The 24,903-nt window shown below is 37.9% G+C and overlaps 1 protein-coding gene across 1 annotated transcript in view; it reads left to right on the top strand.

Annotated features, from left to right (window-relative positions):
• Positions 1 to 24,903, top strand: part of CDKAL1 (CDKAL1 threonylcarbamoyladenosine tRNA methylthiotransferase) — a 432,229-nt gene that overhangs the window by 179,642 nt on the left and 227,684 nt on the right. The window contains exon 9 of the mRNA XM_075704904.1: positions 14,544 to 14,647. Within this exon, the coding sequence (XP_075561019.1) occupies positions 14,544 to 14,647 (104 nt within the window). The remainder of the gene's footprint in view (positions 1 to 14,543; positions 14,648 to 24,903) is intronic.

Here is a 24,903-nt window from a genome sequence, read left to right as displayed (position 1 = left end):
TGCAGTGTTCTCTGGTGTGTTGTATGAAAACTGCTGAAACAAAACCAACCAAAGTAGATCTGTGTGTTTGCTGTATATTTGTGTAAGGAGAAATGCATTTTTATGGAGAATAAGACTTGCTGTGTCTGACAACTATTAAAATACTGGGAACGAGATTTTTTTTTTTTCAGTGCTAACTGTTTTTGTTTCATTAGCTGTATTTCAGATTTCTTGGGTGTTTGTGTTTACAAAGCCATTTTCCTTTTAGGATATTCAGCTGTATAGATTGGTCCAGTTTATGATACCTTCTGCAAAATAAGAAAGAGTAACAGTTGGTATTCTGTATGATTTTAATAAAATGAATTTAATACATAATGCTTACAAGACTTGGACGGGAAGATATTCTTGGCAAAGCGATGGGTACCTGGTTTACGTATATTCTTTTAAATAGCAGTTAATGCTAATTAATGTCTCATAAAGGTAATATTGCTATACCTAACTCCACTTAGAACTCTGGTATCTGCTGTCCTCCTACTCTTCTTTCTTTAGGAGTATCTAGGGCTTATCTTAGGTATATGTTGAATATTTTATCAATAATATTATATGATGAATTATTTTCTTATGCAATCAATATATGGATAAAAATAGTGGTCCCTTTTGAAATGAAATTGTGAAAGTAATACCATAAATATTCAGTAAATACAGTGGCTTTTTTATGTTAGTCTAGATCAGCTGAATGGCTTTATTTTCCAAAGGAAATAATGCTCTTCTGAAAAGTGAAGCATAAAGAGAGACCTATCTCTGTTGAGTCTAGTGAGACTAGAAACCTGGATTCTGTAGTTTGTATAAATTGCCTTAGACATGAGCATACATAACAGCTTATTGCACAGCTGTTCATTGAGGGATTTACCTTGTTGTTTATACAGTATTCAGGTTTTCCCCACCACCACCAATTTCTTTTACATGTGATGCAGGTGTGTTTGTAGAAGAAAGTTTAGAATTCTTAAGTGAATTCAAGTTAAGTGAATTCTCAAGTTTAAATGTGGCCAGATGTAACTCGTAACAAAACTGACAAATTTCGCCTTTTTTTGGTAAGACTTGTTTACTCTTTGGGTTGATTTGAACATTTCAAAGGAATATGGAGAAGCACAAATATACTCCACTCAGGGGACTAAATTATGGGCTTTGCACAGTTACTATCTGTATGACTCCATATAAAACTTCAAGGCATGTTGATTAGTGTTGCACAAAGGTGAAGGGTGGCAGGAAACGGAGTGCAATTTTAAATGGCAGTTCACGACTCCTTGGACATGGAAGAATGTGCATACACCCTCTTTCTCAACAGTGTATGGATACAGTGCACCTTCCCTGTATTCTTTATCCTGTGGAGGAACATGATGGAATTGGGAACCGAATTTGCACAGAACTGATACCTCTTTTGTTATCTCTACAATCAGAGTGTTCTAATTTGAGTGTTCTAATTTTATTTTATTTTTTTTTTATTTTTTTTTTTTCCCTGTGAACTCTTGTCTGGCTGTAGCTCCAATAGCATGCTTGGGAATATTACGTTCATGGCTGGCTACTGGCTATGTGCTCCAAAAAATCTACCATGCTTGTTTCTCTATTAGTGTTGACCCTCAAAGTGCTGTGATGTACTTAGGGACAGCATGCGAGTATCACGTTATTATCACACTCTAAATGTATTTGATAACAAATGGAATGGAAATTATTAAATGTTGATACTGTTTGCGGTATCTTTCATTTAATATTCTTCTCTGGTTCTCCTTCTACAGGCCAGACTTAGTCCTTCTCTGCATTGATTTCTCATCTTCTAGCTTTTCTTATCCCTGTAGTTGCATCTTAAGCTTCTTGTGGTGTTGGAAGCATGTTGTGCTCCTTGTGTGTGTGTGTCTCACACATATGTGTGTGCACACTCATCCATGTACACACATGTAATCTTGGAACAGAGCAACTCTTTGGGCTCTAGAAAGGAATAGTGGTGGTGTTGGGTTCCAGCATCTCAGACAGATGACATCAGCTGTGGTGCAGCCTGTTCCAGTACTTGCGCACTGTTGTGGTAAAATACTTTCTTCAGTCTAACTGCAGTTTCCTGTATTACAGCCTGTGTCCATTGCTTCTAATCCTATGACCTTGAACCTTCAAGAACAGCCTGGCTGTGCCTTCACTGTATGCTCCCATCGGCTGTTTGTAGACAGCAGTAAGACCTCTTCATCCTAACAATGAGTAAGCGGGTTCTCGCAACCTCTCCTTGTGTGCCATGTGCCTGAGGCACCTCATCATCTGGGTGGCCCTCCTGTCTACTTGTTTTTTACTTTGTGTCAATATCTCCCTTATTCCAGGGAGCTCAAAACTGGACACAGCGCTACAAATGCAGTCTCACAAGTGCCAAACAGGGCACCAGTAATTTCCATCTGTTGGTTTCATTCTTGAGAGTGCACAGTACAGTGCATTTGACCTTCTTAACTAGAGAGGGCATACTGCTGACTCACGTTCATTTTGTTGCCCACCTGGACCCCAAAGTCCTTATCCGCAAAAGTGCTTGCTAGCCAGTCATTTCCCTCTCACCTGCACTTTTGCCTGGGGTTCCTGTATCCTAGATGTGAGGCTTCTTACTTCCCGTTGCTGAACTTGATGAGGTTCCTGTTAGCGCGTTTCTCCAGGCTCTTAATACCCCCTGAATAGCAACCCTGCCCTCCAGCACATAAACTGCTCCCCCTACCTCCAGCTTGGGGTTTGCTGCAGATGCATTACATGCCTTCACCTAGGTCTTTAATAATTAAAGTCCTGAAGTAATAGCGGCTCCAGCGTCAGCCCCTGAGGAACACTAATGCTAACCAGCCACCAGTTAGACTTCGCACTGCTAACCACAACCCAGCATTCCAGCCAGTTTTTAACCCACCTCATTGCCTGCTTATTCAGTCTGTATCACAACAATTTGGCTTTAAGGATTCTATGGGAGAGTTGTGGTAAAGGTCTGTCTGAAATCAAGGTATGTAACATCCCCAGCTCCCCCCCTTCCCACAGGGTCAGTCACCTCTTTGTAGAAGGCAGCAAGGTCAGGTCACATCTTTTACTTCAGACAACTCAGCCTTACAAGGAAAATGTCATTTTAATCTGCGTTTATGAAAGCAAACAGATATCTTATAGTATGATGTCATCAACTTTATTTGTGAAAGTGTTTCTGCAGGGAAGTGGTCGGGTGGTGCTTACTGAAGGAAACAGTGGTAAGATTCCTTGCTACATTGGCTTGTTGGGTCAGTTCAACAGCCCAAGTGCAGCCAGTGCAAAACCCCCATCATCCAAAAGGTTGGGTCTTTTTAAGAACTTTGTTAAAGTTGAAAAACTGTTTCAAGTCAGGCATTGCAAAGAAATGTTGTAGCCAAATGTGGCTGTGGAAATATGAAGAAAACTTCCATTTAAGTGTTGACTAAGGCCTGTAAACAACCGAATTGCAGAGCTACTTTGTGTTTTGTCTGTCCGTTCCTTTTTATTGCTAAGTCCTGCTTTTGATGACTAGAGCTGCCTCTTGTGTATTTTCCAGCCTGTAATGTCTAGAAGGCTGTTTAGATCCTAAATCCCCAAGGGATTCTGTGGCCAGTTTTTAATGCTCTGATTTGTGCACTAAGTGCTTTAGTTATGGTCTTTCTGATTTTTTTTTTTTTAAATGACTGACCATAAATATCTGAGCTGCAATGGAGGTGACCAAAAAAAAAAAAAAAAGAGAGAGAGAAGAAAGCTAGCAAGTTATGGTTTCTGTCAGAGCTGGCAACAGTTGAACTGGAAAAGTTTCAGACTCACCACAGACTTGAGTGATTAAAGAGGAAATCAAAGCATGCGAACACTGGCCAACTATCTTGGAAGAAAGTCAGCCCATTCCAGTCACTGGGACATGAGGACACTGCGGGAGAGTTAAAAGCACAACGATCACTGAATGCAAGACAACAGGAAAAAGTTAAGAAAATGGCAGGGAAAAAATTAAAATGGAAGAAAAGAGCTGAGGAAGCATTAGAAGGGGAGAATTTTAGAGAAGTAAAGCAGATGGAGAAGTTGAGGGTCATTAATTTAGTAACAAAAGGCTACTGTTTCCTGTTTTTCTGCATTGTCATTATGCTTTTAGATGCTGTAAAATATATTAAAATATATTTTAAAAATAACATTATAAAATAATGAAAAGAAAATAATTTATAAATGTTTGCCTAAATATTCAAATTAGTTTTCCTAATTATTTAAAAGTAAGTACCTTAACTTGCATTTTCTTTGAGGTACATGGGCAGTAAGGAAGACATGTCCATGAAGATAATCTGACCGACTCAGCTCTGTAATTGTGTAAAGGGGATTAATTTGCTTTTGAAAATCCCCTTGGAGACTCTTAAAGGCAGACATAAGGCCCCTGGTTTTAAATTTCTATTTTTAAAAGAAATCAGTCATTGGATATGACTGATGCATAAGAATATTCTGATACATAAGAATAACTGTGTAAATCAGTCCATTAAATTGCTTGAAAAGTCTTGGACAGATTTAGGATTGGGCAATTATATTGAAATATGTGGTCTTCTCTCATTTTAAGTTGACCAAGTAATACATAACAAGGACTATGTACATGAAGCATGTGTGTCTCTACTGCTGCACATGCACATTTTTTTTTTCAGCAAGACTAACCAATTTATCACAAGACAGAGATGACATTTAAAAGCAACAACATAGTATTAATTGTAGATAATGCTTAGATCCCTGTCCACATTGGACCTTTTAACATTTCTACTGCTGTCACAACCTGTAGGACATTATGGGGTAGAAAGCTTTGTGTAGATACAATCATTGGGAAGGGATTCTTTCTAGATTATAAATGGTGAGTTTGTTTTTATTATGTACTTATTTCCATTATTTTACCCAGACAATTCAGATCCACTTTCCCACAGACGTTTTACAAATACTTTTTTTGGAAATTGGTTTGATGGCAATCTCAGATAAATTCTAAATTAAGCCTGGTAGTTTCAGTGCTGCTGAAATGTAACTTCCCCCCCCCCAGGATGTTTTGACCAGTATAAAAACAATACCTTTTATCCCAAGAATCTGTGTGGTACCTGCTGTATGTTACAGAATTAACTGCAGCCTAATGTTTCCTGTGAGATTTCACCACTCTAAAAGGGTCTGTCCCAAAATCCATTCAGGAAGTAAAAACAATAGCTCTTATCACAGCCTGTGGTCTACTTTTCAAGCCTGTTTTCTGTGTGGGTGATTCGGGAGCTGTTAATGTTGTGAAGATGCATGGTAAATGAAGTGGATTGCTTATAGAAAGACACTTGACTCCCCTAACCCTTCTTCCACTCATGGAGATCTGCTGAGATGCTTCATTCTGGAAACAGAACTTTAAATGGGCTCATTGCCTCCCCCCGGCTATGTAGAAATCACAGTTTTAATTTAATCCTTAGTATTGTGTTAAAAAACTTCGACAGCTGAATTCTTTAAAGCTTATGGAATTGTTCTTTACTAACCCTGTTAGGTTTTGTAGCACATTCTGTATAAGTTATGCTAAGTCATCTGCCCTTGGTAGAGTTTTTTAATAAAATTATACTATTTGATGCTTTAAATACTAAGGCATTTGTCAAGTCACAGCTCTCTGAAACTTTATAAATTAAAGCAAGCCTCCAAGAATCCTGTCCTCAGACGTCATTTTTTCAATCACTGGTGTTCATTAGGAGGGATCTGAGAATAATAATTGCTTATCCATGCTAAAATAGTGGTGTTGGGGTGTTCTGCCACTGCATCTCTGGGATTAGCTGTGAGCAGGTTTCTAAGAAAGTGTCTTTTCTATCTAAGGTTTTTCTGTCATAAATCTTTATTTCTACCATCTTCATTACTGCTATTTGACTGAGACCAGGAGTCATCATCTTCCAAATATTGTTGCTCTTTACGAAGTGTTGAAAGAATTGGTTACTTGTAGTTACAATGCCATGGCATTTTCTGCTCTGTGCAGCCACAGAACCTAATTTATCTACCTGTGCTATTTCAGCCAGGTGGCTTTCTTGATTAATGACTGTCATGATCTGCCCCCAAAGCTGTGGTCTGCAGTTATTTGGAAATGCTTCTAAACTACTTTATGTCTCTGTGAATCATAGAGCTTTAGTTTGAATTGCAGATAAAAAATCATTACAGTTTCCAGTAAGCACCTAGCAATGCACCATTTTGGGTCAGGACGGGGAACACAGATCTGTGCAGCTTAGCAATGAAATGTTTTGCCTTGTAATATCAGTTTAGAATGCCTGAGTGAATTAATTCAAACAATTGCAGAACTGTGTGGGCAGAATAATTAATCAATCAGTTCTTTAGACAAACACTAAAAATCACCATTGATGCACTTGATTTTGCTGATGTTAAATCGTTGGCCTTAAAGTGAGCAAGTTGAATGTATGATGATATAACTGTGTAGCTGTGACCTTTGAATCACCTGCACTTGACTGTAGGAATTCAGTTTCACAAAATGCAAATATTTAAAGTACAAAATTAAATCATATTGTAGCTTATCAAACTAACTGAGCTGCCTTCTCTCCAAATTCCTTTTGATTAGTAACTAGTGAGACATTATACCAAATAAAACACTGGCTTCAAGGGTCTTCAGAAGAACAAAATTGTAATGCACTTTGTTCCCATTTTACTGAGCATGGAATGGGTTGCAGAATTAAAAACCAGTGTACTATAGTTGCATCCTACTTTAAGAAAAATGTGTGCAGTCCCATACACTGTATAGTGTTTTTTGAGAGGTCATCCTATTTTCTGCTAAAACTTCTTTGAGAGGCTTTTTCTTTTTAAGTTGGCATTGCAGTTTCAGAGCAGTTTCTAAAATAGTTGGCTACAAAGATAATTTCAGAGAAGCCCTGTTTTTAGCGTATGGAAAATGTTGTAACATCAAGTGCATCTATGTAGCACCCTGTGGCTGGTGTCCAAGCTCAGTCTGAACAAGCTGGGATACTAGAAACAGTATTTTTGTAATAGTGTGGTTTGCTGCTTAGACTAATTAGCCTTGATGAGAAATAGCTTGCCACTGTTTCAAAAGTATTTTAAATCCTGACTCTTTTTAAAGTGAAAACAACCTCCCATGCCCCAAATTTTTAGAGGAAATTATCTTCCCTGTCATAGCGAGTTGAAAAGCTTTATTGTAAAATGTGCAAACTTCAAGCAAAAAAAATTCCTGAAAACAAGTCAGACACATTAGGCATGTTTTCTTTCCTGTAAACTACTTTTTCCTGACCCATTGCAGTTAAGTTTGACAGGATTTAGAAATTTTGGAAGTACAAAGTAGCATTTATAGAGGTAAAATACTAAGAAATATTCATGGCATTTAACTGTATAAATATAGTATGATATTTAACTATAAATAAAGTATAAATGCTGTTGTTAGGTTTACAAAACTTTGTATCCTAAGGAGAAAAATATTTTTAGAACTCTACTAGCTCTTGTTTACTAAGTTGTGACTAGTACCCATCTTCTTTTCATCTGCTGGGAGTATATACTTCTGCTATTTCTTTTGCTCAGTCAAGTCTGCAAAGGGAGTTTTCTCTTTACTCACACTACAGAGTACTTTTATAAAAATTACATTTGATAGAAACTCTAAAAGTATCTTACAGAAGCCTGACTGTCTTCCATAAACTGTATTTTGAAACAAGCAAATCATGCTCTTCTTTCAGGAAAACCACAGTTTATTAGTAGAAAATATTCTTGGGCTGGAATTACTGAGGCCTTCTAAGGAAGTCTGATGGTAGGTGCAGAGAGACGGTGCGGGTGACTGCAATGAGCAATCTTTCTATATTTGTACTAATGTGATGTTCCAGTGGTGTTAGGGGCACTGCACTGCTGGCAGTTTTGGTTGTTTTTTTTTTTAATATGGCAAACTTCATAAAACCTGGAATTTGTATAATTAGTCAGATCTCATAAGGGCAGATGTCACTGTTTAGACTGAATTGTGATTAATGATATTTTGCTTTATTTCTGCAAATATCTAATTTGGGAGAAGACCACCTTAGGATTGGGTTTTGTGTTTGGTTTGGTTGGTTTTGGTTTTGGGTTTTTTTTTTTGTTGTTGTTGGGGGTTTTTTTGGTTGGTTTTTTTTACCAGCTCATTAGGTTGATACCAAACAAGAATTTACTGGATTATTCAGGAAATTAAGGGGGCAATACCACCCCTTTCCCCAAAATTAATCACCTGCAGAGCAGCAGGGATCTTCTGTCATATGACACTGTTGCAGCTATTCAGCTCTTCCATCTTGCTCACAGATGTCTGGTCTTGGTCAATCACATTACATGTGAGTGACTAGCACACTAATGGCACATTGCAATCTGTTAATTGAGCTGTTTTCTGATCCTTGAATGAAAGACGCTTTATACTTTTCACATCTGAGGGTGTAATCCTGTGTTCACTAAACTTAGTGGCACAAGTCCAATTAAGAGGAACCAAGATTTTGCTCCTCATGTCTGTATTCTCATTCTCATCTGTTGCTGAAATCCACTGATTAGTCCCACTGAAGGAAAGTCTTTATTTGTCTGCTGTGTCATAAGTATTCTTACTCATAATTAGTTCCATCTGTAAGGGGTAGCCTTTCATGTTAAGTGTGTGCTTTATGAGGAATATTACTGTTTTGAAAATGAAGAGTCTGCTTAATCTAATGCACAACATGAGCACATACTAGCTGAACAATGTGAAGACCACTGTTCCGTACATCTACAACAAAATTTCAGGCACTTGACCAAAATGTTGATGACATTCAGTTTGGTAACATGTTCAAAAAGTTTTTAATTGGCCACATGGTAGTAATTTATCTGTGGATAATATTTTACCTTGATGTGAAATACTTCTGTGTATTGGGCACATAGCTGATTAAAGGTTAATAATTCAAAGCAAAAGGTTAATAATTTGAAGTACCTTAATCAGTTTAGTATGTTGGAGAACCAGGACTTAGTGGTTTTTGTCTGGAATCACTACAAAATTTATCCAAAACATGTTGGTAATTAAAAACACAATGACCATTAATAATTGTTTCTATAAATGCCTGATTTCTTTGTGCAAAAAGGCTTTGACCTGTATTAATATAAACTAACATTTACAAACCAACTTCAAATGCTTGAAGAAGGCTTCCAGTTTAACAAAAAGCAAAATGCTCTTTTGCAACTACCAGCGTGTTGGCTTTTTAGTCCCATATAATTGAGCTTTAGCTGTGATAAAGGCTGATTTTTAAGGAGAGCTTTACCTACTGGGCTGGTTTTAGACGATCCACTTGCTGGTGAATGCCACTTAGTAAGAGGCAATGCTCAGATTCTCAGAGTTCCCAGCAGCCTTTTTCCACTTGGTTGTCTGTGGTCTGAGTATGTGGCAGCATGGACGTATGAATAATTTGTTATGCTGGAAACTTGGAGTAGAGGCTGGCTTACTAGGGGAAAAAACCCTACAGATACTTTATTATACTTATGGTATGGTTTAAATTTATGTTTTCAAGAATAGATAATTCGCAAATCTGGGAAAAGTGGTTAGCATTTTTACGAGTATTTGAAATCTGCGTCCTTTTGTTGGTCAGCTGTAGCCCAAAAGTTGGAATTAAAAGATATGGTACAAATAGGATTTAAAAGTTCTGTCTTTTTTGATTTGCTTTCTAAAATTGATCCTTTTCTATGTAACATTGAAGCCTGTCTGGTTTTGTAATATAATCTCTTTAAGTACCCTCAAAATAAAAGGAAAACCAAAATTATTTAGGCATTGCACAATACTTTATTTATAGTAGGAATAAGTTAATTGGTGCAGCAAAACTTGAAAAAAAAGTCTGCCTCCAAATCCCAACTTTCAGCTCCTGCCCCCAAATAAATCAACAAACCCCTTGAAGTTGTACTTGAAGACCACAGTAATAAAGCTCTTAGAAACAATCCCACATAATACTGTAAAAATTTGGAGAATAACTTCCCCCTCTTTCTTCCTTCTTCTTGCTGCACATTTCCATTCTTTCTTTGTGACCACGTTTATTGCAGTACCAGAGAAAACCTGCTGTTACCATATTTTTTCAGGTAGCCCAGGACTTATTTTAAAGCGTATTTGCCCAGAAAGCAACTCTGAAGATGCAGGAGAAACCTGTTTGCTAGAAACTAGGCCTTGTTAGAAAAGGAACATTGATTGAGGATAGGAAACTTATTCTCAAGGTTTGGAGATTAGTAATTTCAGTATTTAGTACTGTTCCTCAATACTTAGTACTCTTACTATTAAGTTCTCTTGCTGTAGAGCTTTTCAAATACTACTACCCAAATACAGATCAAAATACATAGTGAGAATTATATATGATTTATGTGTAAAATATAAGGGGAAGAGAGGAAGAGGTAACATGCTATTTGTTTATAAATATATTCTGCATGGATTTCTATGATAAGCAGAAAAATTCTATGCAAATAGCATAAATAGTCTTTTTTACTGTACATCGATACTAGTTTAGAATTTGGCTCTATTTAGATCTATTACACAGGAATAAATTCAGAAGTTTGGTTTAAATAACCTACTAAAATTATAGTTTCTATCAGTCTTATGATGACGTGACACATCTTGAAAAAGGCCTACAAAACACAGTGTTTTCATGCAAGGTTACACTTCAAGATGACAAAAAATTGGTAATAAACTTTTCATTGAAACTCAAAGTCTTACCAAATTTGTAATAAGTCAGACTTTGCAAATTGAAGAAATGATAAAAGTTGGCGGTGTTTTTCTTTTTTCTTCCTAAATCCTAGCTTAAATTTGAGTTTAATAAATTTACTTCATTCCAAGAAAAAAAAATCTTGATGCATCGCTTTATTACTGATGCCTGACAAAATTCTCTTTCGTGGCTAAAAGTGCCGGTGTTAAAGTAACTTTGGGGTCATGGGGCAGGATTGTTGCAACTTAAATCTCTTCTTGATGGCCTGAGAAAATCGACAAAATAGCTGGTAATGTTACTTTCTTTGGAGAAAACAAAGATTGGTACAGATATCATCAATGTAAACCACACCTTTGTGTGTTGGTTGTAAAAGAGCAGACGTCTGCTATGAAACTGATTTCATGTTTCCTTGAAGTGAAAGCAAAACTTAAAAAAAAAAAAAAACCTCAGAAGTAAAAAAAACCCAAATAAACAAAGACCACCACCCCCCCACCCCCACAAAAAACCACCCCCAAACCAAAATCTGTAGGTCAGCCTCTATATGACGAGTAATCACTTCTCCTTACTACTTTACTCTCCCCTCTTTACCCTCTTCTCATGAACATGGCTGTCTAAATGGAGGATTTCCACCTGCACCGCTGGAAGAGCTGTGACGAAGGCTGACTTTTCATGCTCCTGCTGGGTCCCTCAGCTGCTGCAGTGCAGTGGCCAACACCTTGCGTTTAGTGGTCTTACGAGCTGGCCAATAACTGTAGCGTGGGCTTTGACCGTATTGCCTGTGAGGTGCCCTTGTAGAGGTATAGGAGTTTGCCTGCGATATTTTGCCATCCCAGCATTTTCTTTTAGCGCTTTGCAGATGCGTGTATGGGGCGCTGGCAGCGGGGAAATGCAGGGGCCTCTGAGAGGGGAAGCTGGGGCTGCCATGTGCCAGTCACAGCTGGTTCCGGAGGATTCCAGCCGGCTAGGGCAGGATTCGTGTGGAAGACTCTGGATTGAAGGAGTGTTGTGGTTTAACCCCAGCCAGCAACTAAACACCACACAGCCACTTGCTCACCCTGCGCCCCGGTGGGATGGAGGAGAGAATAGGAAGGGTAAAAGTGAGAAAACTCATGGGTTGAGATAAGAACAGTTTAATAATTGAAATAAAATAATAATAATAAAAAATGATGACAAAGAAAACAGCAAGAGGAGGAGCAAAACCCAGGGGAAAAAAACAAGTGGTGCAACCGCTCACCACCAGCTGACCGACGGCCAGCCAGTCCCCGGGCAGCGATGGCTGCTCCCTGGCCAACCCCCCCCCCCCCCCCCAGTTTCTATACTGAGCATGACGTCACATAGTATGGAATAGCTCTTTGGGTAGTTTGGATCAACTATTCTGGCTGTGCCCCCTCCCAGCTTCTTGTGCACCTGGCAGAGCATGGGAAGCTGAAAAGTCCTTGACTAGCATATGCCGTACTTTTAACAACTAAAAACATCAATGTGTTATCAACATTCTTCTCCTACTAAATCCGAAGCACAGCACTATGCCTGCTGCTAGGAAGAAAATTAACTCTATCCCAGCCAAAACCAGGACACTAGTGTAAGCACTGCTTAGCAACAACTAAAACATCAGTGTGTTATCAGCATTATGCTCATACTAAATTCAAAACAGAGCACTATGTCAGCTACTAGGAAGAAAATTAACTCTATCCTAGCCGAAACCAGGAGAGGAGTGAAGTTAAGCCTGAAAAAAAGGGGAGGAAGGGCTTTGGTTAAATGTTTGTCTCTTTGTTTCCCCCTACCTGCATTTGTAATTAAGTTTTTATTTTGGCTGGCGATATGTTAACTTTCCCTGAATTGAGTCTGTTTTGCCCACAATGGTAGTTGGTACTTGCTCTGTGGAAGTTGGTAGTTGCTCTGTGGAAGAAAGGCGGCTTGCCTTAGTGAATGATGTAGACAGGAAGGAGTGTGACTGGGCTGTTGGATGGGAGCCTGGTTAGAAATGAAGTGTTGGGTTGAATGGAGAGTTGTGCTTTAAAAACAGACAAAACAAAAAAAAAAAAGAAAGAAAAGAAAAAGAAGAAATAAAAAAAGAGGAAAATGTGCTTTGTAACCCTGGAAGAATTGAAGGAGTTTGAAAGAGTCATGGATGGGAAGCAGTGACAGAAATGAGTACCCCCTGGGCTGTGAGGGAAAGCCCTTTGTGGCATAATTTAGACAGCCAGTGACCTAGTAGGAAAAATTTTAGTTTGCTAAATAGGTTACACAGAGAAAGTATGAAGTATCTGCTTATATTCTCTTGATTTCAAATGCTACTCTTTTAAACATGCTTTAGATCTTGCACAATGGAAGGCTTCTAATTTGCAGAATCAAAAGATACATAAAAATGATTTCACATCTTATTCATAAGTTGTCTTTGGGTGGGAATGAATTGCTTATTTGGTCGTAAAGGTTCGGATTTAGGTCTTTTTTCTCTTTTTCATAGATAATGGTATATTTTACTGAATGGCAGCTTATTTCATATAGATTTTTAGTTCTTAATAGAACAGTCTCATTGCTGTGGTTAAGCAGTATCTTTTAGTTTTCTGATCTAAAATCGATGCAAAAATCTGATGTTTAGGTCTGATAGGCAGGAAAAATAATAGACACAAATAAGATAATACACAGTTCACAACATCCAGTCTAGCAGAGAGAATCATGAACTATCTAGATATCCTCTGGCAGAAAGTAAGATTCGGTTGGTGGAGAAGGTCTCAGGACCAAGGTAATGTGCAGGAGGGCACCTGAGAAAATGTTCTGTGCAGTGTTCTGCACTTCCTGATATACCTCTTGTGCAGACAAGGTATAACCAATGTGTGAGGGGAATCTTCGACAAGGAAAACCTTTAGAATTTGCAAAGCAGTAATTACCTACTCATGGAGCTGTCACACATCATAACAGAAGAGAAGATACATCCAAGCAGTAAACATAGTCTTGTAGCTGAGTCTTGTAGCTGGTGACTTCTTCAGACACCACCTGGTGCTATCTTTGCCTTTTCATTGTTGTTTTGAACGTTCTATAGTAATACTCCTGTAGTTCAAGTGTTAGCCTTTTCTGGCACCCAAATATTTTATTATATTGAAGCTGTGGCTTTTTGATTGTGAAAACGGATGGAATTTAAGTTTTTCCAGTAACCATGAACAAGAGAAATATTTATAATTTTTTTTTTTTTTTTGGTTTTGTGGGTTTTTTAGAGGTTCAAATACTTTAACCTATAAAAAGCTGAAGGGCAATATCAGCTTTAAAAAGGGGGGAAGGGGGAAAACAGTTCAACAAACTCTTTTTAACGTTCTGCTTATTACATTCATGGCACTACCAGGATCTGAAGGCTAATCCAAGAAAAACGTGCAACTAGTGTTAGTTTTTGTTTGTTTGTTTTGATCTTTTCATCCTTTTACTTTGAATTAGGCTGCCTTTACTATGTTGTCAGGTAAATTGTTTTCAACAATACACACTATTTTTAAAATCTACTTTTAGTCTTTCAAGACTCTCTTCCTTTATTTCCTTGGTTAGGTTGGATTTTTTTATGTAATAGCAGGATTGGAAGCATGGAGATTCATCTTTGGTAATGAACAATCATTAACCCTATTATAGCTTTCTAAAAATATGTAAGTTCCCACTCTTGGATTATTTATGTGGTTTCCACTGATTGATTTTTCAACCTTTTATATAGATGTGAAAGATACTTTAAGAAGGTAGGAGAACAAAGCACTTTTCAAACTACTTTACTGGTTTTAAAACAGAATACTACTATATTCTGGTCATAGATATAAAAGCTCATCTTTCCAGGTGTACTTAATAAATATAGCTGTGCATACAAAGGCTTTCTTGGCTAGAAATTGAGTATTTTCGTCTTCTGAACAGGTGTCTCAATGCGTGCACCTACTGCAAAACTAAGCATGCCAGAGGAGATCTAGCAAGTTATCCAATTGAAGAACTAGTGGACAGAGCCAAACAGTCTTTTCAAGGTAAGGAGTTTTATTCCTACAATAAAAGTCAGCCTCTGAAGTGTTCCAGGTCTTATTTGCGCGCATACTGATCACAGTACTATATGGCTCTATTACAGTATTGATGGTCTTAATAGTCATAACTGTGTGTGGTGGTGCCTTTTCAGTAGAAAGCCATGTTTTCATTATGTTGTGCGCCAGTATTTACAAAATGTAGTCCTACCATAAGGAGTATTTAATTTTTATTTTAGGTTTGCTCAAATGAAGTTCTGTGCAAACATTTTTTTGTGATGATGGGGAAACTCTAATATTTGGCCATTTTATTCTGTCTCTGGTTTCTTAAATGGGAAGACATTAACTTTTTTTTCACTCAACAATAAAAGTATATTTCATGAACCTCCCTAGGATTCTTAAAACCCTGTTTAAGGACACATTGCTTTTTCTGGTAATGGACTTCCTGGAGGAGTTCTGGGATGTTTCTGAGAGCCATACAAAGCTTATCAGCTTTTAAGTTCAATGGGATATTTGTAATGTCACATGGATCCAATCAAACATCAAAAGATTTTCCTGCAGTGCAGTACTCTGTGCCAGTATCTGCCTAAAACTCTTGTACGTCTGGTAGTTACGATAAGTTTATTGTACCTTAATATTTGTTCTTTATATCTAAATTTTGCCTGTGTTTCAAAAATACAGATTTCCAAATAATGCCAGTATCTGTTTCTGATGTAATCTCTGTGAAGGCACAGGTGGTGGTTTTTGTGCTTGTGTGCCATGTTAAAGGATTAAATGTATATTAAAAAAATACTGAGGTAATTCACGTGTAGCATCTCCTTCCATCTTTGTATCAAATACTTTGAATCAAAAGTAGAGCAATAAATACAACGTGATGTGACATCCTCTGTGCATGTACAAGCAGTACATGCATTGGGTTTCACTTAATGGCTCTGAGTGTTGCAAGTGTTCTAGCAAGAAGGAGGTCTCCAATGATTCAACGTGATTTTGAATCCATCCTTATTTAGGGATCCATAATGAACCTTATTTAGGTCAGTGATGGACTTCTGGATATTCCTATCAGTAATATGCAAGGAAGAGTCCTTTTCCTAATCAAAGCCCACGTTCACAAATTCTAAGTTCTACATTATCAACACAGAAAGTTCTCTCTTAAGATTGTAAATGCCTTTTTCTTTTGCTTTTGTTAAAAGCAAAGCCTCTCTCTTTTCTTCCATGAAGCTTATCTGTAATTGCCACAAAATTTCTCCTACTGCTTAGATTTTTACAATTAATGATGTTGTTGCTGTGAATTAGACTGTCTGTTACGATAGACAGGAACCCTGTCATGTCTCAGATTTCTTGTTTTAGTAGGACAAGTCTCTAAAACTCTATATGCATATTATGAAATGGTCAGTAACTGAAATAAGATGTATAAATATACTTATTATTTTGGTGGAGAAGCAGTTCAGGAAGCATGTCTCAAAGTTAGAAGTTTTCAGTAGTACAAGACCGGTGATTCTGAAATTGCTAAGTAGTCATTGTGTAGGAGAAAAGCTTCCATTTCACGGTTATGGTTATTATTAAGCAGTAATTACCAGACATAAGTAAATGCCGGGTGATAGCAAGACATGTAGGTAGAAGAGGAACACTACGTTCTTTTCTTTTCATCCAGGTGTAACTGAAGTACTTTTATATTATAAGTAGCATAAGAATAGTGTTATTCTGGTAGCATTATATAGCTGTTGAAATGTTCTAAAGAAACGTTGAACCAGCAAGGGAATATGATGAAGAGAAGAGAAGATATGATATGGGTAATACAGTCAGGATTATGGTCTTACTTAGGTTAACTATTTAAATTTTATTTAGATTTATTGTATGTATGGAAAGAAAAAAATTCAGATTTGTCTGTCCTCTTATACTTGTCTTTACACGCCATAGTCCACATTAAATTAACATAAAAACTTATTTGCTTGATATAACAAGAAAGAAAACTTGAGTTTTGTTTGTCTTTGCAGACAATAAATGCGAAATTTTGGAAAGTATTTTGAACTTCAAGTATTGTACATTTGGATTGAAAATTCAGTAATTCAATTCATCTGTTGTACTGTAGCCTTTATTATAAATATTGACTCTTTCAAAATAGCTTGATTTCCAATGGAAGAACTTGCCCTTAAGCTATTGTTTTGAAATTTCTTGAAGAAATGCTATGACGTGTCTCACAGCAGGCATCTCCAGGGAGTTCTATTCTTATTTGGCCTTACAGTGGTACCTTTGTTAGAGGACATAAGGAAAGAAGCAAGTACTGAGTTGTAAAATGACAGGCTTTGCCTCCAGCTTTCACATACTTAGGAACAAGCATGAAATAGATACTTAGTTAGCAGTGTATGGAGAATTTATTACTGCCAGCTTGCTGCAGCTGGGCTGCAGAAACTTCATCAATCCAGTGAAAGACTTAAGCAATTCAAAGTCATTATTAAAGTTGTTGCTGAGTTACAGCAAGAGAGGTACAGATGTGTGATGAAAAGTTTTGCCACTTTGGAATTATTCTTGGGAGAACTGAGGTGTCTTAGAAGAACAGCAGCAAAACAGTATGTGATGATTTTGTATAACTGCACAATCAAGTCATGTAAGAAAAGAGAGACTGATGTCATTTGCAGTGTTTGGTATGTAAATATTCTTATAATACACAACTTGATAGGCCCCAAAGTTGGGATTCCTTGTGGAACACAAGGAAAATGGTTTAGAAGAGCTGTATTTAAGGACGTTTTGTTACAGGTCCTTAAATCTCAGCACAAAAAAGCTCTCTAAAATGCTTTATTCAGGTGATCATACTTTGATAAGATTGTAGCTGACATCTAGAAACAACATTTCTAGCACAGTATGTTGCCAGCACAGGCTTTAGTGTTGTGATCAGATGCTCCCCATTTTTCTTCAGTCACTTCTGTACTGCAGCCTCTGGATAGGATGTCTCTACATAGGAAGTATTTCCAAGCTGTAGTATATGCTGCATTACTTGGCTGCAAGCCATTTCAAGTAGTTAGTGGACCAGTCTTGCACTACTGATAATGTCGTACGTAATAATAATATATCTGTGTGACAGCAGCTGTAAAATGGTGCGTGACAGTCATCACTCTCTTTGATGTTTGTCTCCAAGATGACTTCTGAAGATTTTTGAAACTCTAAGGCTTTTTAGTCAAAATTTAGCTCTGTGACATTATTTAGTTACTGGTTTTAGAGTTTTGCATACTTTGTGTAGGCAAGTAGGTATTTATTTCAATGTATTTTAGGGTCCAAACCTTTATCTTTTTGGTCGGTTTTGTAAAAACAAAATTAAATACTGTGCTGAGAGCGGTAACTAGATGACAGCAGATGACAAAGCAGTAATATTTACATATGTGTTCAGATTATTAAAACTTCTTTTAAATCAACTGATTAAAAAGAGGTGGCTGAAGTCATCATGACTGAACAGATATCAGCTTGTATCTTGTACTTTTCCAACCTCCGAAATAAACTGGTTTTGTATTTTATTTTAATATCCTAAAGTCAATATAATGTGCACAAAAACTAAGTCTGTTGCAGGTTTCTAGTACATGCTGCATACTTTCATAATGCATTGGACTAAGTGTTAAGGTGTGCTGAAATTGAGCTTGCTTGCATACTTTGTATGGGTTTGTCTCCTGTCTGACCTCCATAGTAGTTTTGAAGTTACTACTGACACCAACTTTAATAATTCATAAAATTTTGTTAACAAAATAATCTATCTGAAGTTGAAAGTAGACTACTGAGGTTTTTGCTTTCTTAACTTTAATGTTTTTTTCTGTAAATTTCAACTTCTAGTAAATAGTTGTATCATTTTTTTTACATGGACAGCCTTGTCAAATCACATTATATAGCAGCCTTTTATAAGAAAGCTAGTAAAAGAAAAAGTATTGCGAAATATCCTAAAGTGGTCTTTGAATGGAGAACAAATGTCTACTGTAAGGTTGTTTATGCAAAGAGGTTTTCTACAGCTGATAGTACAGCACTTTCTTTGTGTCATCAATTTAGTAGTATGGTTTTTTTCAAGACTTGCTATATCATGTTCAATACTATGTTTTAGGGAATTGCATTTGCAGTTATGAGAGAGCTCTTTCTTTCCTTCCCAAAGCTACTTTCTGTATAACAATATGTTTTTGCTTAGTGTATGAAGTGGAAGGCTGGGGTAGCTGCCCTTGATGAACAGTTTTCCAAGGAGACGCAAAAGTTAAACAAGCCTGAGCTTTGACTGTTGTGTGGAGTGGTGTCCTGGGATAGCTTTGGCTAAATTGCAAGACTTTAAATTGATTATATTTTCTTTTTAAATGGTATTTTAGTGACCATAAAAAGATGTATAACTGATAATGCTACCTGGTGATTTGTAAACCCTACATATTGTGAGAGACTTTCTGGGCAAAGATAGTACTTTATATTGCCAACAATTTTTGCTGGTTCAGCAAACTAAGTTAAAAATATAAATAGTTTTATGGAATTAGCTGTTACTTCATTCTAGTTTAAAAAGAAAATCTGCATGTATCAGTACAAAATTGCACTTCTTTACCATTGCATGCCTGTTGTGGATGACAGGGAATATACTGCTATTAAAATATACACTGTATAATACCACTATATTAGCTTATTTTATGGTAGCAACCAGGGAGCTCAAATGAAAGTCAAGTCCTGTTGGGAAACATTGTTCTTGTATCCTCAAGCTATGTGGAACAATTGCTTCTGGATGAATAATTGCAGTGGCAAAATATAATTTATTATTATTCCATTATTTGCCTGATGGTTCACTGGCATGCATGGTGTTGAATTCTGAATAATGCTTCTGTTTAGGAAATCTTGGACAAAATGTAGCGTTACAAAGCAGAGGAGCTATTTAAACGAAGATTCTGCGTCTTTAATTAGTCGTCTTTAGCAATTATCCCTAATCTTGTAGATTTTGAAGTGTTGAGAGTTTAAAGGAGATTAATGTTAAATATTTTTCTCTCTACAAGTATTACCGTAAACAGATGTTTATGCATAATGATAAGGATTTATTTTTATATAACGTGACTGGTGTCCGGAGCTTTTCAGATCACTGTGAGCTTTGCTAAGGATCTTTTGGTTTTAGTAGTTCTGATGAGGTGCTGTCAAGCATTCTGCTTTATTAATTGGTAACTGTTTTTCTTCCTGCACAACTACCAGTAAGCTCTCTGTATGTTTTCAGAGCAGCTGCCATTCATGAAAAGACAAATATTAAGTACTGGCAATGGTTTTAATTTCCCATTAATTGGTAGTAGCAGTACCAAGTTGGGATGCTTAGGCTATGTCTTATCAGTAGTGGCTTTGGTCTTTGAACACGCTGCGAGGGGCTAGGTGCCAGTCACCCAGATGGAGACCTGGGCTGCCTACTCAGGGTCCTTCTAGGGGTGAAACTAAGACTGCAGAGAGAGCAGTTGTCGTACATGCAGGTCTCACCTTGATGCGAGATAAACACTTACACAGAGCCTGGACACAGACCCAGGAGTGAATAAGCTGTTTTAGTGGTTTCAACACGGCATGCCCCAGGCAAGCTTTCTTAACTAATCTTAATACCTTGCTCACTAATATTTTTTTGCACTCCTAGTGTCAATGTTCCGTCAAATAAGTATATGTATCTGTTACACCCACACTGATGTTGTTCTTCTGTAGCCTAGCAGCATTGTCAGAAGTCAAGCATTTTCTCATGCTTCTTTGTCCTAAATTTTATTCAGCAATTTCTGCAACAGGCCTTGAAAGAAAGCTAACTTTTCTTCCATACTAGCCATGTGACGAAGAGACTTTGTTGAGAAACCTGTTGGATGACAAATTCAATACAAAAAAAAGTGCCCTGGTGTACCCATTGATATCTGGGAACTGAGTTTCCATTGTTCATATAAACTCAAATCTTGACAATGTGCAAACTGATACTTGATGTTGATTTTGTGGCCGTCAATTAATTTCTATTGGAGTTATGCTTGAAAATGCTTGGAAACTCCCTGAAATTGAGCCTGTGCTTTATGGTTAAACACATAGTCAAAGGCTATGGCTCTGTGGTAAGGATAGATTGGGATGTGCTTTGTGTGGGAAAGAAAGGGAAAGAAAAACTCGTCATTATATGTATTTTGCTAAATACCAAGAAAAACTAAACTATATAATGTTAACGGCAGACAACTAATCAATTAGTTGAATTAGATGGACATGTCTTTTGGAAGTGTTGTTTTGTTTTGGGTTTTGTTTTTTTTTTTTAAATCAGTTTTCTTTTGCAAAGATCAGGAAATCTGCTTTGTATAGAACTGAAATATGTTTGTTTGTTCTCAGAATAAAAGGGTTTGTTTCATTTTTGGATTGAATTAAATATTTAATTAAATTAAATTAATAAATATTTAGATCAACATGAATGTTTTCTTTTGTTTTCAGAGTGCCCCTTGACTTTCAAAATATAGGTCAACTCTGAAACCAAACATAACATTTGTGAGTGGGGTGATTTTTTAATTTTTTTTTTTTAAAGGGAATGGTTTACTGCGGAAAATCTTTACACTGAAACATTTCACTTTCATTCCATGTGAAATATTTCACCATTTTGAAATTTTATTAAATTTTTAAAAATTTCTTTCCTTTGAAAGTTTGATGGTTTCAGTACAGAAATTATGCTTGTTCCCCAAAAGATGTAAGCTAAACTCTAGCAAGTGTCTGTTCAGGAAAAATTTAGAAAAGCAAAATTTTTGGTATTACTTACCAGTCAGTGCCCAAGGCAGCATAAGAAAAAGTTGCTTATAAAATTCACCTGTAAATACAGATCATATCTTATTCTTTTTTTGCTGCTTTAGCCACACTAAAGAAAGCTTGAGAGTGAAAAAGCAAATGTTAGTACACTTTAAACACCTCCAAAAGGGGTTGCAAAAGCCAAACAAAATTTTCTTGTTAGGTGAATGTAATGAAGAAACATGAAACTTTGGTGCTGTTTGGCTGTTTCTTGAGTTCTCCCATACTTAAGGCACACTATGCATTACCCCGTAAAAACCTCAGAAGGAAAAAACCCCATACTTAATATCTGATATAAAATGATATGTTGAAAGTGTAGCATATATTGCCTTCTACTTGCTCTGTTTTAGCAGCAAGGATGACCTTGTAAGAGTATGAAGTCCATGCCTGTTATAATTGGTTTTAATCTGTCTTATGGAATGCTTTTCAATTGGAATAGACAAATTCTTAAAATGCTGAATTTTTTACAGGAATATATTGAATTCAATAACAAAGTTTTGTAGAAAAAGCTGAATGTGTTCCATTTAGCATTGCATAATGTAATGCTTGAGTCTTCTTTTCCAAAATGCTTTTGCCTCTATTTTCTGGTTGATAGCATCCAAACTTTCTGATGCATAGATTATAACATATATAAGACAGGAAATCATTTCTAACAAATACTCTTTACCCTTAAAAAAAAAAACCAAACCCAAACCCCATAAAATTTTTCAAATCCTTTCCAATTGAATTTTTTTTGGAGAGCAGAATTTTCCATATCACAGATAATCTTCGTTCATGCTCAGCTTTGCTATGCATAGTGTTTCCTTATGTTGTTTGGTTTTTGTTTATTTTGGGGGGAGGGAGGAGAATGGTGACAGTGTTTTTGAAAGATAAACCTCTTCTGTCAGCCTTTTTACTGACTTCTAGGAAAAGGAGGCTTTATTCTAATATTGTTCCTGAAATATAATTTGAAGTTGCATTCCAGGGCGCTTGGGCTGCTGTATTTGAGACACTTTGATAAACAACGTCTCTTTGTACTTCTGTGCTTTTTGGCTATAACCAAAGAGCTAGGGTTTTGTTGTTGTTATTAAGTTTATTAAAATTCTTTCTGTATTGTCATTTGTGTCTTATGAATGTTTTAAGTTTTTCCTGCTGACTTTGCTAATGCACAGAATACTTAGGCCAAGATAAATATTTTGGTACCAGCCTGTCATTTCTTAGAGTTATATGGCATAGTGTAATGAATTGGTTTTTCATGGCCCCATGTAATCTTTTCTAATGATCCTGAAAGAAAAAGATATAATTACATTCCATCAGTAGTGATGGGAAGCAATGTCTTCAGGTTTCTAAAAACTGCTGTGTAAAAGATACTTAAACACACATAACCAATATCATATAGCAAAGAGATATTTAAAAGGACAAAAAGATGTCTTCTTAGTAGTAAATGACAATATTGTAGATATTCTCAAGCTTCATTTGAGTAAGAAAATTAGAAGTTGAGTGAGCTTTCCTCTTGGCTCACAAAGAAATGCCCTACCATGTTTTTGGTATTTGTTTCTTATATACAGTCAAGTTTACCAATATGGTACAGTTGTTTCTGTTGTCTTCATTATGTCTTGTTGCATAAAAGGTTCCTCTGCGTTATTTTTAATTTTACTTGAGAAATGCAGTGGCAATTACATAAAATTATTATTAATAATCTCCAGCTTCCTTCGGAGAGCAAGTGGAGAGGGAGGTGCTGCTCTCTTCTGCCTGGGATGCAGTGCCAGGACGCGTGGCAACGGCTCAAAGCTGCGGCCCTCAGGGCAGCTTTGCACTTGACAGGAGGAAACCCTTCTTTACCGAGAGGCTGCTCAAACCCTGGAACAGGCCTCCTAGAGACGTGGTCGATGCCCCAGGCTGGTCAGTGTTGAAGAGGCGTTTGGACAACGCCCTTATCAACACGCTTTCACTTGTGGTCAGCCCCCAAGTGCTCAGGCAGTTGGACTCCATCATTGTTGTAGGTCCCCTCCAACACAACTCTTGCATTCCGTTGGATTCGATTGCATTTGATTCTTCTTCCTCCCTCCTTCTTTCCCTACCGGTACCTGACGAGGAAATCTTTGATGACCTTTCTTCCCAGGCCTGCACTAGCAGAAGGGATGGAATGGCTAACCACGTCTCAGCCTAGGCGCTGGCTCTGTCGCCTTGCGGGAAGGAGGCATGTACCTTCTGAGGGGGGTGAGAGCTGGGGATCACCTCGAGCTACTTTGACCACCGGAACAAATTTGCAAAAAGCATGTGGGCGCTGTGGTTTTCGAAAGTCTTCCATGTTCATCCAGTTTAGCTGGCTTTCCCGAGGACGGCAAAACCCCACATCTCGGACACCAGCGAGGCTCAAAGATCAAGGCCTCCGTCTGAAGCAGGAAGTGCTCCGCAACTACATGCATGCAACCCTTTTGGATGTGCGCAACACCTGTTCCTTTCCTCCCTGTGGCTTTCCTTGGGTTTGTCCCCCGTACTCGGTTTTAGAGATGCCTGAGCTGTTTCCCTTGGAGAAGCATGCTAAAACAAAAGAGCCAGAGGGCAGCAGTACTCCATCAGAGCCAAGGTCCACCTGGCGCTCTACTCTGGCCCCCAGGTGGCCAACCAGCGATGTCTGAGGGAGAGCACGTGAGCGGCGCAGCTCGACTTCTGCCAGGGTGCTGGGGGTGCTCCTAGGCCTCAAGGGCTGGCACCGGCCTCCCCTCGCACCCCCACCCACACCGCCTCCTGCCAAGGGCCCAGGGGACGTGCTGTCTCAGCTCAGCCTGGGGCCTTCAGGCCCTGCCCGAGCCATGCTCTAGGGGTGCCCGCCTCTGCCCCTCTCTCCTCCATGGGCCTGCATGGGCCTGGCACCTGCACTGCACAGAGCTGCTCTCCTCGATGGACCCCTCGCACCTGGGGCATAGCTGGGCATGCACAACCATGTGCATAACGTAGCGTAACTCTTGTTCTGTTCTGTTCTGTTCTGTTGTATTGCCTGCGCTCACCATGAGTCGAATAACGAGGAGACTGTTATTTGCCTGAAATGCCAGGCGGGGTTCAGCTCCAAAAACACTTTCAAGGACACAAATCAGAAAGGTTACACGTGGAAACAGGATTTTATGTTTCGATTTTATTTTGGCTTATGTCATCTTATGTCGTTTTATGTTACTTTATGTTATTCTTCTGTCATTTCATGTCGTTTTATGTTACTTTATGTTATTTTTCTGAATCTCTTTCCGAGCCGATGCTCACAAGCATGAACACAACGTGCACGTGTAACCAGGAGCAGGACGATGCATTCTTCAGTTTAGCTTGGAAAAACATCCCTCGCAGTCTGGCAAAGGCAACTCACAGAGCTCCAGAACGTAGCAGCACGATTACGCACCAAGCAGTCCCTGTTTCCCGAAGAGTGACAACTTGAAGAATGAGGATCAGGACCGGCCGCTCACAAAACAAGAAGAAGAAGGAAAAGGAAAAGAAGAAGAAGAGGTGCGTGGTACCGCCGGGTATTTTCCAAA

The sequence above is a fragment of the Pelecanus crispus genome, chromosome 2 (assembly GCF_030463565.1).
Source record: "Pelecanus crispus isolate bPelCri1 chromosome 2, bPelCri1.pri, whole genome shotgun sequence".
Taxonomy (NCBI): Eukaryota; Metazoa; Chordata; class Aves; order Pelecaniformes; family Pelecanidae; genus Pelecanus; species Pelecanus crispus.
This window is presented reverse-complemented; position numbering and strand designations above follow the sequence as displayed.